We start from the raw sequence: 16,460 nt of genomic DNA, 5'->3' as shown, positions 1-16,460 counted from the left end.
ATCTCTGTCAGAGAAAACTGATCTGAGTTCAGACTGTTTACTTACAGCACAGCTACACTCACAGATAACTGAGCCTCCTACCTGCCTGTCAAACACCATCAACCCACAAACCTTCTCTGGTGTGAAACATCCTGGTGCAGACTATTTACTGGAGTTTACCAGCCTGTCGCTCATGTTGCATTTCAATATAAATACAAGCAGGGCCGCTCTCAGCTTTAAATGTCCGATAGTCCAGCACTAACATTTTCATTACGTCTCATGTTGTCAATTAAAGTGGAACAGATTTTGTCTTAGTTTTTGTTATCGAGATCTTTTTTTAAGCTTGTCATTGTTGGTTTTTACTGGGAGCTGAATTATCCACAGAGGTCTCTTCCTCTCCAAATCAAACAGACCAGGGGGCTAATTCATAAAACAATGTGTAGGATCCATACCAAAACTGTACGTTCGGACAAGAGCCAAAAACGTGTGCCAAAAAATATTTGACAATTTCTACAGTCAGGCTTCCACCTCACTGTCTGTGTCAATTTCTCATCTCCAAAATGTTGGGAAGCATGGGTCAGAGTGTCTCCCATCAAGGCTGATTTTACAGATCCCAACTTTTGCATGGGAAGTGGCGTACGCCTCTTTCAGGTCTCGTTTTGTGCGTATGCAATGTTTATAAATGAGAGGCAAAAACGCAGACACGAAAATGGAATGTTCCTCTCTAGAGTCAGTGTATGGTTTGTCCATTCTGGGCTACTGTAGAAACATGGTGGTACCACATGGTGATCTCTGTAGACGAGGACCTGCTCCCTGTGTAGATATAAAGGTCTTGTTCTAAGGTAACGAAAACACAAGGTTTCATATTCTCAGCTGATTATACACTAAAGAAAACAGACTTTTATTATATTCCATTTCTGCAGATGATTCCCTAAACCCTACGCTGGAGCTTTAATCAGTATCATTTAGACACCAAATGTATTATTTACATTTGAAAAAGAAGAATGAAAAGAGCGGAGGTCCCCACAGTGTCTCATGACAGGAGAGGATACTGTGTGAACTTGTTGAATTTGTTTTCAGTGACCCTCGATCATTATTGAACCACAGCGGAGCAGCTGGGCTCTAAATATTGAGTTAGTGTGTTCTTCTCTGGGCCCTGTGCAGTCTGCTCAGTGGTGAGATTGAAGAGGTTCAAACTGTGATTTGTGTTCAGCTGATATTCCAACAGTGCAAACATGACACCAACCTTCTGTTTCTTTGGTGAAGGCTGGAGAAGAGCTTTGCTAAAACAGCACGTTGCCTGTTAAAGATTCAGTAGGTAACTTTTACAAAAGTAACTTTTGTCATATTTGACCAAACTGGCGCTACATCCTGACAGTAGTACATGAGACAGATTAGCTATGATAATATCAGGTTCCTCTGGCTCCTCCCAGTGCTCCTCCTGGCATTCGCGAGAATCAACTACGCCTGAATAAAAACAATCAAGTGGGATTTATCCTTCTGCATCGAATCAGCGATGTACGGTGTATGCTCTGTGGCAGCGCAGACCTCCTGTCTGTCTCTGTAAGCTGAAACCATTTCCCTCAGTGGAAACAAAGCTTTGATTTACTTTCATTTCACAGATAAGAAACAATAAATTGTGAAGACAATAAAGCCTCCACACACTGTGTGTGATTTATCCTGGCTGAAATATGAGCAGAGGAAATCTCTGCTAGCTGCTAGGCTAATTTATACAATGTAAAATGCCATAGGCTTGTGCTAATAACGTTAGCATGTTGTATTTGTGGGGAAAATGTGTCCAGATAAAGACAAGTGTTTGTCTGTGAATGCTGCGAGTTATAGTGAAGCTGATTTGTGTTTGAAACTGTCTCTATTAAGCCATGTTTAATGTGTGTTTAATGTGTGTTTAATGTGTGTTTAACGTGTGTTCAGAATCAGCTAAATTTTACAGCACTTCACAGAAACCCCACCGCCGACTAGTGTTTTGGAGGTGTAACTGCAGAGTGACACAGACACACCACCACCAAGTATAAATGCTCACAATAGCGTGAGCTAAGGTGTAGGGTCTGCATAGAGCTGACACACAACTATAAATCCGTCTTGATGCAGTGTCAGTCACTGTGTGTGCACTCACTGTATTAAACATATACTCAAGTGAAGTTTGGTGTGAGTACAGATGATTTTCACTGCAAACATACGTTTCCCTTAAGTAAAAGCATCACGCCTCTGTACTTCAAAATCAGACATTTGTGTGCTGTACTCTTTTCTGGAGTATTCTTCTTAGCTGTGTGTGTGTGTGTGTGTGTGTGTGTGTGTGTGTTCATTAAGCTGAGCAGCGTCTGGTTCGGTCCGGAGGAATTACATTAGATTCACTATCGATGACAGATCTGCAATCCAATCACTGCTCTGCCTCGCTCTGTGAAAGAGAGAGGGGGGAACTTACTCTGAGAGACTCGTACGAGCTCGGCCACCGTGAAGACGCCGGGCGTCACAAAGCTGTCCTGAAAACCAAGATGACCTGAGAGAGAGCGAGAGAGAGGGCTCATCATTACATATTCAATTATTATATTGATTACATCATCAGACGATTGACTGTAGAACTGAGTGAACTTTGGTTGATTCCAGTGAGAAGTTAAAACAGGAGAAGAAGAAACAGCTGACGTCATACGCCCAGTAACAGTCACAGTAATCGCTGCACTTGTTGCAGGATCAGTAGGCGTCATGTTCAAAACAGCAGTAACTGGTTTTTCAGCTATGCGACCACGTCTGTGTCGCTCATCACTTTCAGCCTCAAAGTGGAGACCATCCGACTGTTAGTGGGCCCTGGGTTCCTCCTGGTGCAGAGGGCCCTGGGTTTCTCCTGGTGCAGAGGGCCCTGGGTTCCTCCTGGTGCAGAGGGCCCTGGGTTCCTCCTGGTGCAGAGGGCCCTGGGTTCCTCCTGGTGCCTCATGTGTCCAGTGTGTAGGCAGTTCCTGGATGATGAAAGCAGTGATGCCATTGACTGGCCCTCTCGTTCCTCTGACCTAAATCCAGCTGAGCACCTATGGGACGTTATGTATCAGTGTGTCCACCACAGACTGTCCAGGAGCTCACTGATGCCCTGATCCAGGTCTGGGAGGAGATCCCCCAGGACACCATCCTCCGACTCATCAGGAGCATGCTCAGATGTTGTCAGGAGGTCATACAGGCAGGCGGGGGCCGTACACACTACTGAGTCACATGATGAGGTGGATCAGCTGTGATTTCAATATTTGCCTTTAATTTTCAGTGTGATTTTGAGTCCAGCCCTCAGTGTGTTGATGATCTTGGTTTCCACTGACTGTTGTTACGTCATTTTGGTCTCAACAAATTATACAACATCCATCAGTAAAGATTTTAAACCTGAATCATGTGTTCATCAACATCTGATGCGCAGAGTGTTTCTTTAAGAGTATCGTCATTAACAGTATCAGCAGTAAGAAAGTACAGAACAGATGAGAAGTGGAAGCTTCTGTTTTCCAACAAGGATAATCACTACCAGCTGGAAGTACTTCTGTGTGTGTGTGTGTGTGTGTGTGTGTGTGTGTACTGGCAAGAAGCTGAATCTCAGGGTCAAGGTCTAACACACATACAAAGAACACACATCACAAACCAGAGAGGATATCCTCCACACACACACACACACACACACACACACACACACACACACACACACACACACACACACACACAGAGTACGCTGACGTCCATCAACACACACACACTTAAAAATCTGTCACACACACTTCCCTGATTCAGACAAACAACCACTGTGTGTGTGTGTGTGTGTGTGTGTGTGTGTGTGTGTGTAAAAGAGGTCTCACCGTTCTCTGGCTGTTCCTTGATATCTGATTCGCTGGCCTGGTTGGGGCTTTCTGATTGGCCAGCTTCTGGAGTGGAGAAAAACACATGAGAAACAGCGATGAGGACGAGTTCAACAACAACATGTTCAAAACACACACACACACACACACACACACACACACACACACACACACACAGGTGATTTAAGGCAGCGTCTGTCTCCTGTTTGGATGGTTACTTCACTGACAGCTGGGAGTTTTTAACACTGACATGAAAACAAAGTTAGAAACAACTCTTATAAATATAGTATTAAATATACAGAAACACGAACAGACTCACTGATAATGTGTTTTAATGTTAAGTCACTTTTTCTGATTCATTATTTGAGTTTCCTACAGACTTTGTTCCTGTTATTGTTTTTACTTATAGTAACCTAAACGTCGCACTTCATTGGATGAATTCAAATGTTTCTGTGACTGTGTCTGATGCTGCTCTGCGCGGTGGTAAAAGCACCTTACTTCAGTACAAATTCAAGGTACTTGTACTCGTCTCCTCCACCTCTGAAATAAATATGTACTTTTTACTGCACTGCATTTATTTGACAGCTTTGACATCGGCCTCCCGGGTAAAAAGTTGGTGGTTGTTGGACCCATCCACCGCCCCTCCTGCCTGCCCTACTCGGACTTCTGCCGCCTTAACTTTCATTGTTGTCCTGCTGCGTTTCCCCCTGATGCCACCGGGCACTGTTAAACAATAACGGCGACCGCTCATGTTTCATGCTGACATGAAAGAATGGCTTTTGTCATCAGTGTCTGATGCCAGAAGTCACTGACCAAACGTTTTTTTTGACGACTTCAGAGTGAGACCGGCTGGTGATCACGTGGAGGAGCCAAGTCAACAACGCTCTGTGGTCATTTAATAGCGCTTGATAAAACTAAAGTGGATTCATTTTAAACCACCGTCAAATTATTTTAAGTGTAACAGTCACAGGATGTGAGAATGTCATATTAACGGTTTGTTCTGTAAACATCACTGCGCCTGCATAAATACAACGCAGTCATCATCAGGCTCAAACAGAATCTGCAGACTTTTACATTGTTCTCAGCTGTGATCCAAAATTCAGATCGGCGCCATGTTTTTTTTATTTTTATTTTGCGATCGACAATATTCATTTATGATTACAATTATTTTCAAACAAAAATAACTTTACATTAACAGCTAAAATCACCTTGAGCAGGCTGAAAGAACTGCTAATCATGAATACTTCAAGAAAACATGTGAACACGTGTTGGTAAAGTCGATCAACAAACTGTGGGACGCATGGTCATTAAACAGGAAGCTTCAGTATGGAGCAGAGGGAACAAACATTAAATCTGTTAACAATCTGTTAACAGTAAATCTTAATTTTGACATTTCCTCTCACAACACCACTCTCTTTGATTTAAATGCTGACTGAATACAACACGTGATCGTCACACACATGCACGAGCAGGAGACAGTGACGACATTCAGAGTTTTACAAGCAGTATCGATATTCCTATAATCTGTGGAGTTCTGGGGGCACAGATTCCTTATGACCTGATCAGTAACTGGGGTATGAGTATTTATCATGTATAACCTGATTTCTTGCTCATGTAAACACCATATCCTGAATATGACCAGAACAGTGATAAACCTCACACACGGGTTGTTCACATACATGTTAACACACTTACAGAATACGATGCATTGCTGTAAACTCGTATTCGTCCAAAAACATCAGATAGAAGAGGAAAACATTTTACTGCTGCATACTGACTTTACGTAAAGTACTTTAACTACAATTATCTGATGACATACTTTTACGTCTGCAAGGTTTTGAATGCAGGACTTAGAGTATTTCACAGTGTAGTATTAGTACTTTTACTTCAGTAAAGGGTCTGATTACTCCGTCCACCTCTGAATGTGTGTCTTATCTCTTGACACTGATCAAAACAAGGTTACTTCATGAAACAAAAGTTGCTTTAAGGAGTTTCAAACATTCAAAAATGCGAAAAAATATTATTATTATTATTTTCATATTTTGAGGAGATAAACCTGAGTGAATCCCAGAGCAGCTCAATAACACACAACTACTACTCTGTGTATTGATCTCATTACCACAACACTTGGGTTTCACCTCACACACACACACACACACACACACACACACACACACACACACACAGGCAGCAGACTGGCAGACTCTACCTGCTGCAGCAGACAGGTGACTGTTCATTCACTGTGTACTGAAGAACAATATCAGAGTCAGAGTCCCAAATTCAAACTGAACCTCAGTTAAAGCAGTGAAGGAAGTCCTTATGGAGCCCCGTGCCCCTCCTCTCTCATACTTTTACCTCAGTAACAGTATATATGTAATCAGGAAAACTGTACCTGGAGTATTAACAGTCAAAGTGCGCAATGCAGAAACATGTTTTTATGTTAAGTGTGCAAACATCTTAATCTGTAGAGTAACTACAGCGTCAGATAAACGTAGTGATGTAAAGACAGTATTTCACTCTGCAGCCCGATCACCAGATCAAATGTTGGTATTGTACATTTCTGCAAACCATGGATATGTAACACTTGTACGTTACTGCGTAGCAGATACAGTGAAACTTCATGATTCAACAACACTGTAGTAAATGTGCCGTTAGGTTTGGACACAAAACACTTGGTTATGGTTAGAAAAAGAAATCTGGGCTCAAAATACACGGGTTTTGTGGCACCATCTCCAGTGGCGACGGGCTGCTAAAACACAGCTGGTTTTACTGTTTGTTGGTGATGAACATCGTCTGCAGCGTGGCAGGCATCTTGCATCGATGTCACGCCATCCGCCTCCCCTCCACCTCCAAATGACAAAGTCAGCTCAGATACTACGTCACTTCAGAAGTGTTGATGTGATATGGATGAAATGTACAAATGTAACTTCTTTGTGGTTTGCTGAAATGTGAAGTGCCAACATTTTCCTGTGGTGACTGAGCTGCGCTCTGAGATGTTGAGTAAAGGCAGAAAAGAGACATGAAAAGAAATGACTCGAGCAAAACGCCTCAGTACTGCACTAAAGAACAGTACTTAAGTAAATGTATTTAGTTACTTTCCACTGGTCTCAGCAGCATTAACATGGAGGACAATGAGACAGAACACTGTCACTCTGCTCCTCACCGTCACTGCAGAGGATTATGGGACAAATGAAACATCCTTCAACAGAGAAACTCGCTGCTGCTTTGTGAACGCAGCCTCTCTCTCTCTCTCTCTCTCTCTGTATCTACCCTCTGTTTTTTTTCCCAGCATGCTCTCTGCTCTGATGCAGCTCCGCTTCTGCAAATGATTTAGCGTCTTCAGGAGCATCGATCGGCCGCGCTGCAGATAAAATAGTCGGGGGAGTGGAAGAAATATCACCCATCATCCCCCCTGCCTGGAGCCGGCCGCCGCAGGGGCCATGACTCAGGACCGGACGGAGACGGATGGAGGAGAGTCAGCTTCGCTTTTATTGGAACGTCCAGTAAAGTGAAACTTTTTAATTATGATTAAATGTAATTATCAAGCAGCAAATGAAGACAGAAGAAAGTGAAGCTGCATGTTGTGAACAAACTCCTCAGACTTTATTTCTCAGAAACAGAAACAGTCTGAATTTTGGGAAACACTTTGTCTGAAAAGATGCTGCAGACATGGAGAAGATTTCTGTTTGATGGAAACGTCTTTGGCTCATGGATGGATTAATAAACGGGCCTACAGGGCTCAGGCCCTGGGGCCAAAAGTCTGTGGGGCCCTAGCCTTCACCTGCAAAATAACAAGAGACTCAAACCGACCGCAAAGACACATAAAATGACAACAAAGAGATGCAAAACAGCTGCAAAGAGACACAAAGAGACTCGCAACAACTACAAAAAGTCATAAAGACATAAAGACATACAAAATAAGACACAAAAATCTACAAAGAGATGCAAAACTGCAAAAAGATGCAAAACTACAAAAAGAGATGCAAAACAACTACACAGAGACGCAAAACTATTACAAAGAGATGCAAAACAACTTTGAAAAGATGCAAAATAGTTATGAAGATATGCAAAGTACTACCAAGAGATGCAAAACTACAAAAAGAGACACAAAATTACTAGCAAGAGATGCAAAACAGCTGCAAAGAGACACAAAGAGACTCGCAACAACTACAAAAAGTCATAGACATAAAGACAAACAAAATGATCAAAAAGACACAACAATCTACAAAGAGATGCAAAACTATAAAAAGAGATGCAAAACAACTATGAAAAGATGCAAACTACTACTAAGAGATGCAAAACAAATACGCAGAGATGCAAAACAACTACAAAGAGAAGCAAAACTACAAAAAGATGCACAACTACTACAAAGAGATGCAAAACAATTATGAAAAGATGCAAAAAATATAAAAAATATGAAGATATGCAAAGAACTACCAAGAGATGCAAAACTACAAAAAGAGACGCAAAATTACTAGCGAGAGATGCAAAAAAACTATGAAGAGATGCAAAACAATTAGAGAGATGCAAAACAGCTGCAAAGACACACAAAGACTCGTAACAACTACAAAAAGTCATAAAGACACACAAAAACTACAAAGAGACACAAAAAACTACGGAGAGCTGCGAAACAACTATAAAGAGATTCAAAACAACCAAAAGAGGCTTAAAAACTATAAAGTCTGCGTCTTGCTCTTTTGTACGAGGAGGTGGGGCCCTGTGCTCGTCTGAGCCCAGCAGCTCTTTGTCTCATAATACGGCCGTGCTCAGGCTGAAGGGTTTCACTTAGTTTAAGGTTTATTTAGTTTCAGTATGAAGCCTGTAAACAACGTATTTAAGAGGAACTTTAAAGGCGACGATGACGGTTAATGCATCTTTGTGTGTGTGTTTGAAAAACAAGCGAGGAAGGAAAAGGCGGCAAAAGGTTTCAACACTGAAAAAAGTGACGTGGTCTCGACAATCATTTGTTTTGTTTCAGGACGTTTCTGACAAATTAAATCAGAGTCTGATATTCGACAGAAGCAGCTGTTTGTGTCTTGTTTGGTTTCATGAACAGTTTAATAATCAAACTGGTGTTTTTCTGATTTGTATTTGACACCTAATTATTTGTTGGCTGACTTTCTTTTTGCACGTTTTACTCTTGAATTTAAGTGTTTCTCAGGCTGTTATCATCTGTAGCGCTGCCTCGTAAACGGTTTTTTTGATGTGATGTAAAGTTAATAACAGACTCAAAGACGTTTACCTTCCACATTTGATCTTTGATCACATTTGATGAAAGAGGGATAGAGTGACTTTACCTGCAGCTGCAGAGACAGAATTTCACCTAAAATATCTCAAGATCAAGATGATTTCTGGATCAGACTCTGACGAGTGTTCGTGTGAAGTGAACGTCACACTGGATTTGTTGTTTGTAAGTGAACTGGTAGAATTTTGGATGTGATTTTAAATTTCAAATAGAGAGTAGTCAGTAGACTCTTCGAATGTTAGACTCAGACGTTATCACCGAGTGGTCGTTACACTGTTCAATTAAATTTCTGAAAACTTTTTGCAGTGAGGGACACACACACACACACACACACACACTGAGACAAAGTGCAGCATTTATCAGCCTTGTTTTGCATGCTGTTCACTGTGTCTGTTTGCTTCAGCAGCTTAAAACAAAGAGCATCAGGCTGAAACCACGGCAACCGGGGAGGAGGAGGGGGGGTGAGGGGGGCTGCTGATGGGTGTGTGTTGGAGGGCACTTTCACACACTGCCCCCCCACCCCATCACCCCCTCATTCAGCCGTCACCCCCTCCCCGTCCAGGTTAATTAAATATGCTAATGAGGCGTGGGAGCAGACCGGACCGTCTGCATCCACCCCCCACTGGTGAAGGGGGGGGGGGGTTCCAAAAACAGACTGCAAAATAAAAGCCCTCCGTACACACCAAGAGGGAGTGAACTCCATCTGTCTGTCTGCAGTCTTTACTCTTATTTTGAAGAGTGTCATTTCCTCTATCCTCTTCTCTCCTCTGTCTCCTCTCTACCACAGGCTGCCAAAATAAAAGCCTCTTTTTAAAAGGCATAAGCTATTGCTACCCATGCTTTTATTTTGAAAAATGCAGTTCCCTTTTTTCCTTCTCTCCAACAAAGGCTTCAAAGTAAAAGCTTTACTTCAAACAAGTTCCAGTAGTCCGTCACAGACGTAAAGAATTAAAGGTCTCTGTTTAGGAACACAAACTGAGGCTGTCCATGCTTTTATTTTGAAAAGTGTCATTCATCTCTTCTCGATTTCCTCCTCTCTATATTTTCTCCGTCTCTCCAAAGGCTTTAAAGTAAAAAGCTTTAAAACACACAAGTTGCAGCCGTCCATCACAGACTTAAAAACAAAAGTCTCTGTATAGAAATAAACAGGTTGCTGCTGTCCATGCTTTTATTTTGAAAAGTGCTTTAAAATAAGTTTTTTATTTTTCTCTTCCTTTCATTGGTCTCTTCTTCCCTCTCTCTCTGCCTCTCACAGCTTCAAAATAAAAGCTTGCTGTAAAAGCTTCCTGTTTCTCCTCTCTCAGACAAACACCATAATCACTCTCATCCATGCTTTTATTTTCAAAGGACTTCCTCGGTGTCTCTGTTTCTCACACAGACTTCAAAATAAAAGCCTCAGTTTAGAAACAAAAGCTCCACGAACGCTTTTATTTTCCCTCCGTCTCTCTTTTCTTTCTTTAACTCTTTCTCATCTTCCTCTGTGGGCTTCATCTAAAGACTGAGTGTGGTGGACCGTGGAAATAAACAAAACAACAACAACACACATTCTCACACACACACACACACACACACACACAGATGTAAAATCTGAACTAAACCAACATGAACTCTTTTGTCTCCACATTTGTTTCGGCCCTGGTCTACCTCTGCTGTCATCTCCCATGTGACCTGTACAACACACACACACACACACACACACTACAGCCTGGTCTCTCTCTCTCTCTCTCTCTGTGGGAAAGTCAAACTCTGTGGCCCTGGAGGTCGCTCGCTCAGCTCTGCACCCTCTGACATGAACTGCGTCTTTTCTAGGAAGAGGGGGGAGACGGTGTTTGTGTGTGTGTGTGTGTGTGTGTGTATGTGTGTGTGGGAGGCTGGACATTTCCCAGAGAGGCAGAAAAGAGACAGAGAGAGACACGCCCCCTTTTCCATTAACATGAACGTGTACTTGCAGGTTTTTTAAACGCAGGAAATCCCTCTCTAAAGAGAGGACAGACTACGTTCCCACTGCCAGAGGACCAGAGTCGTGTTCACGGCTCCGCAGACGGGAGACAAGTGCATCCTTGTTTTTGTTTTCTTCAGTGTGTCACATTCGACGTCACGGACAGGCCAGAAAACAGGTCAGTAAACAGTAGAAAGCAGCAGGGACGTGAAAATGTTTCTATATCTCTTACCTGTCCAGTCTCTTTCTCAAACTCAGCAGACTAATTTGGATTGATGTTGGAACCCTGCTCAGATGGAGACAGGTGGTATTTGAACAGAGATCTTCCCTGGGACAGCTTCAGGACGAAAGGACGCAGTAACTCCATCGACATGTCAGAGGACGCACCCTGTTGTTTCCCTGATTATGCTTCACTGTGAACAACAAATCTGTGATGACATCAGCAGGAGCCGAGCTAGTTAATGCTAATAGCTGTTAGCAGCTAGTTAATGTTAGCTGTAAGTGGCTAGTTAATGTTAGCTGATAGCTGTTAGCGGCAGGTAGTCAGAACTAACTGCGACAGCGGTTACATTATGATGCATTCCAGCTCTATTCAGCAAAAATGTGTATTGGTTGAAGGTAAACGATGATGTCATCATGATGAGTTCAGTGTAATCTTGTAAAATATAGTTTTTGGTGTGAAACTCAAATAAATCCAGCTGTTTGAAGGAGAAATGTGTTGATGTTTTCACTGCAATATAAAGTACGTATCATTATAATACATGATATATAGTAAAAGGCTTTTAAAAAGTAAATCTGGATTAAAATCAAGTTTATTTGACTAGAAAAGTTCATTTGTTTTCCATCATATACACAAAATTAAGACTCAGGTTCAGTCAACTCAAAATTTGAAGGCAGCGTTTATTTTAAGTTGAAACAACAAATTACTTTTTACAGTGTACATGCTAAAAAAGAAACTGCTTTTTTATTTTTTATTTTTACTTCTAATGCCTGTTACAGCTGGTCTGTGTTTAAATTAAAGTTATGTTCATAAACATCCCAGAAAGGTTGTACGTGTTTGACAGCTGATCATCATTTCAAACTAAAGGTCTGTAACTTCCTGTAAAACAAATCTCTAACAGAAGTATCAGAGATTAATAACTCTGATTGAGTTATTCAAAGACCTGTCAATCAAAGACATCATCATCCAATCCTGTGGATGCTTACAGTGGTGTGGGTGGGGCTTTACTCTGGTTTGTGTGTGTGTGTGTGNCTGGTTGTTTGTGTGTGTGTGTGTGTGTGTGTGTGTTTGTGTGTGTTAATTTATTCTGTGTGAGATGAAGGGGAGGGAGACGCGGCTGATTTGTGGCCTTTATAAAAATGAATTCATACGTCTCCTCATTTCATTAAAAGCTAAATCAGAGTTCAGATCGATACTGAGGACGAGGGTGTGTTGGGTTTTTTCACTGCTCGGACCGGGCGGGCGGGAAACTCTCCGTCCATGTTCTCACTTCTGATCAAACAGCTCTTTAAAAAATCCTTCCAGTAACAAACGTCTCGTCTCCACACAGAAACTTTGTGTTTGCTGCAGCTCGCAGCCTCTCTTTCATTCCTCTGTATCTCTGGCATGTCTCTCGCCTGAGCCAACGGTCAGCCTCTCTCAGCCAAACACACACACAGAGAAAAAAGAAAAACGATCTTGGCCGCCAAAACAGATCACTGTTTCTCTTTTTTGTTGTCTTTTTTTTTTTTTTGTTGCCGGTCGCTCTGCCAAGAGACGACAACACAATCCCAGTCTGACGGGCTGCGTTCGCCCTGTATATGTTTTTAAATAAATATTTGAAATTCAAAAGAAAGAAACAAACAAAACTGAAACCAGGAACGAGACACGAGCGTCCGTGAGGGTTCTCCTTGCTCACTGTGGCGGCCATATTGGGACAGAGTCACAGGAAAGGAGAGACGCAGCCCTGCAGTCTGTACGAATGTAAAGTTTTTAAACGTATCACATGATAACTTTATTTATTCCACTCTGTCCGACCACATCTGGAGCTGCGTGAGGCATCTCAGGAATCACGCCCACACCAACAGTTGTGCACAACACAGTTTCATGTTCACTGTCAATGATCAGTGCCAGTACAGGAAGTAGACGGTTCTTTGTGTTGACATGGAGAACATCAGCAGGTGGAGGTGAAGGATGGATAATCCTTCTCTAACGTCACCGTTCTGTAACGTCCGTCCCGGATGCACCACTTGAGATATTCTAAAGGCCAATACCAATATTCAAAAAAAATAAATAAATAAAAAAAGTAAATACTGATATTGTTGTTGTTTGTTTTAGTTAATTACTTCCCTTTTTGTGCCGGGAAACAAAGAAAACTTTGTTATAAAAAATAACTGAACTGTTTTAAAGTCATTCAGTCAATGAGCACAAATTCAATCATTCAAGGTTTAATTTAACCCTTTTCACATAAACAACATCTTTAAACATTTAGTTTATGTAACTAAAGGATTTGAGTGCAACAAAGTTTATTTGACTAGAATATTGTTATTTGTTTTGGATCATGACAAAATTACCTCAGTTTGTTTTTAATTAAAATAGTCACTGTGCTGGCTGCCCTCACCCAACTGACTGAACTGACTTTATAATAATTCAAAACTATAAACTTTTCCAGTCAAATAAATTCACTTTAATTCAGTTGTACTTAAATCCTGTAGTTCACGTAACTAACTTAAAATTGTTTTGTTTATGTAACTAAAACATTTAAATACAAGTGAGTTAAGATCAACTTTGTTTTGACAAAATTACCTCCATTTGTTTTAAGTTTCCAGACTGCCTTAAATTTAAGTTGACAGAATTGAGAGAACATGTCGTTTCCTTTTACACTGAAAAGAGGGTGTGATTGGTTTAAGCACCAGAGCAGCACGGAGGATCTGCTTCTCTCTTCAAGAGTCGTGAAGGAAGTTTTTTATTTATCGTCTGTGCAGAAAATAAAACTATAGAATCTTTCAGAACCTCCATAATTATCTTTTATTTATTTTAAGGAGGTCACAGTGAAATAAAAACACAATATCTGATTACAATAATTATGTTTTTCTACTTTTTGTGTGATTGAAGGAAATGAGGTGATAAAATTTAACCCACAGGACATAAATCTGAGCTTTGTCCTTTAAGTGTAATTTTTATATTTAACTATTTATTGCAACTTCATGATCTCATCACTGTTTGTCATTATTTGTGCGTAAACACATTTAACAGTTACTGCTAATGTGTGCATGCTGTATTTATTATTTCTAATGCTCTGTATTGTGAATTAACGTACGTGTAGTATTCTAAATAAATACTCATGTTGTTCTTCCTTTTGCTGCTGTGTCACTGTAACCTCACTGCATGGAATAAATTAAAAACAATCACACATCTGTATTATATCTAACAAACACAGACAGATGTGTTGAATAAACACACTGGGTTTAATCAAAAGCAGTGTAAATTAAACAGCTCATAAAAGTTTAGATTATTAATATAATTTTGTCCTAAAATTATATTTATACTCTGCTGCTTCAGTCCGAGCCGCCTCCTCTTACACACACACACACACACACACAGACACACACACAGTGTGTAAACACACACTCAAATGCAGAAAAATGTAAATACCAGAAATAAAACCCATTTCTACAATAAGATATGAAATATTAAAAATAAAAGCGATGATGTTTCTCTCAGTCAGAGGCAGCAGGAGGAGGAGGTGCGTTTGTTTTGTGTTTCCAGGCAGCGCTGGAGGATCAAGACCCCGACTTGGAATCATGAACCCTGGCACGGCCTCAACGCCGGGTCCGCCAGCCAAACACACACACACACACACACACACACACACACACACACACACACACACAGAGAACATGACACACTTGTTTTCGCCCCTGATGCGCCTCGCCAAAATAAAAGCCAAGTTTCCTTTTTCTGCCGAATTACAACAGATACAGACAAAATCTTATTCTTCAAGCTGAAATGATTTTTTGAATTTCTTCCGCGTGACTCGACACCCCGGCCTCCATTTTGACGCCGCCCACCATCCGCCATTTTGTGAAAGCCCCTTAATATTCGCCACACACCCAAAAACCAGAAAACACACACACGTTGACCAGGACGGATCCAATGCTGCGACCTCAAAACACTGGATGTGTGTTTGTGTGCCTCATTGTTTTATTTGTGTTCCATTAATTATAAAATAAAAGTGCAGAAACAGATGAGGCAGACGAGGCTTTGTGTCGGCGAGACACCGCTGCCAAGACGGTGCTGCCATTTTGAAAAGACGGCCAATCTCTCTCTTCTTCTTCTTCTTCTTCTCTGTCTGTAGTTTATGTCTCTCTCCCTCCGACAGTGTTTAAAAACGAGAGAAAGAAAGAGAGAGAGAGAATCCCGTTAGCCGTCTCCATTGTTGGACGCCCAACCAGCCGCCGCTGCCAAGGAGCCGTTGCCAACTGCAACACACACACACACACACACACACACACAGCAAACACAGCAAACACACACACACACACACACACACACACACACACACAGCAAACACACACACTGATTTCTTCACATTTTCAATCACAAACACACTTTTAACATTTTCTGTCACACACTAACACTCGCCCCGCACCCCGGCCTGTGTGTACATGTGCATGTGTTTCTGTGTGTGTGTGTGTGTGTGTGTGTGTGCCCTCTCTCTCTCTCTCTCCAGCCTGGCAGCCATCTTAAAGCGTTGGCAACCATTTTGAAGCTTCTGTCTGTTTTCTTTGAGCGGCTGCCATTCGCCACCTTCTGCCAGAACAAAAGAGGGCCAATGCCATTGCCAGCCATCCGCCACACACACTAACACACAGACACAGACACAGACACACACACACAGGAACACACACACACTGAAACACATGCGTACAACAAGCACTCCAAAAACCCTCCAAAAACCTTCCAGGAACCTTCCGAAACCTGTTCAAATCTGCAGCTAATCAGTGAGGGTCTGTAAACTCTGCAGCTCTGCAGATCCTCCAGTGATTCCAACTGGAAACCAGCCAGTTAAACTGGTATATAAATATAAATGTGTTTGACCTCTGACCTCTGGCTGGTGATTATCATCACGCAAAGCAGCTAACAGGATGAAACGGCAGCGCACACTTTCAAAGAAGGCATTGATTTGTCTTTTATTTCTCGCTTCAAAGATCCCAAATGTTCTGTTAAAGACGCTCCGCTCTGTTCCTGCTCACAGAAGATGGAGACGATCACTCTGCAGGCACAGCTCCATGTTTGAATCATAATATTTATAAAAAATATAGAAAAATAAAAAGCCTCTGAATGGAGTCTGTACCAGCAACAGTGAAACAGTTTTCATGTAAAGTGGGACTTTGAGCTGGATTCCTTTGACGTCTGTCAGGTGGACTTTACGTCCGTTTGTCTTTAGCAGAGAGAAGAGGAAGAAAATGTGAC

General features: G+C 41.6%; 1 protein-coding gene across 1 annotated transcript in view; it reads right to left on the bottom strand.

The window, feature by feature from the left end:
- The window catches only part of nfia (nuclear factor I/A), a 259,376-nt gene that overhangs the window by 51,301 nt on the left and 191,615 nt on the right, over window positions 1–16,460 (bottom strand). The window contains exons 3-4 of the mRNA XM_050055571.1: window positions 3,822–3,887; window positions 2,423–2,497 (exon numbers count right to left, since the gene is read on the bottom strand). Of these exons, the coding sequence (XP_049911528.1) occupies window positions 2,423–2,497; window positions 3,822–3,887 (141 nt within the window). The remainder of the gene's footprint in view (window positions 1–2,422; window positions 2,498–3,821; window positions 3,888–16,460) is intronic.

This window comes from Epinephelus moara, chromosome 10 (assembly GCF_006386435.1).
Source record: "Epinephelus moara isolate mb chromosome 10, YSFRI_EMoa_1.0, whole genome shotgun sequence".
In the NCBI taxonomy this organism is placed as follows: domain Eukaryota; kingdom Metazoa; phylum Chordata; class Actinopteri; order Perciformes; family Serranidae; genus Epinephelus; species Epinephelus moara.
This window is presented reverse-complemented; position numbering and strand designations above follow the sequence as displayed.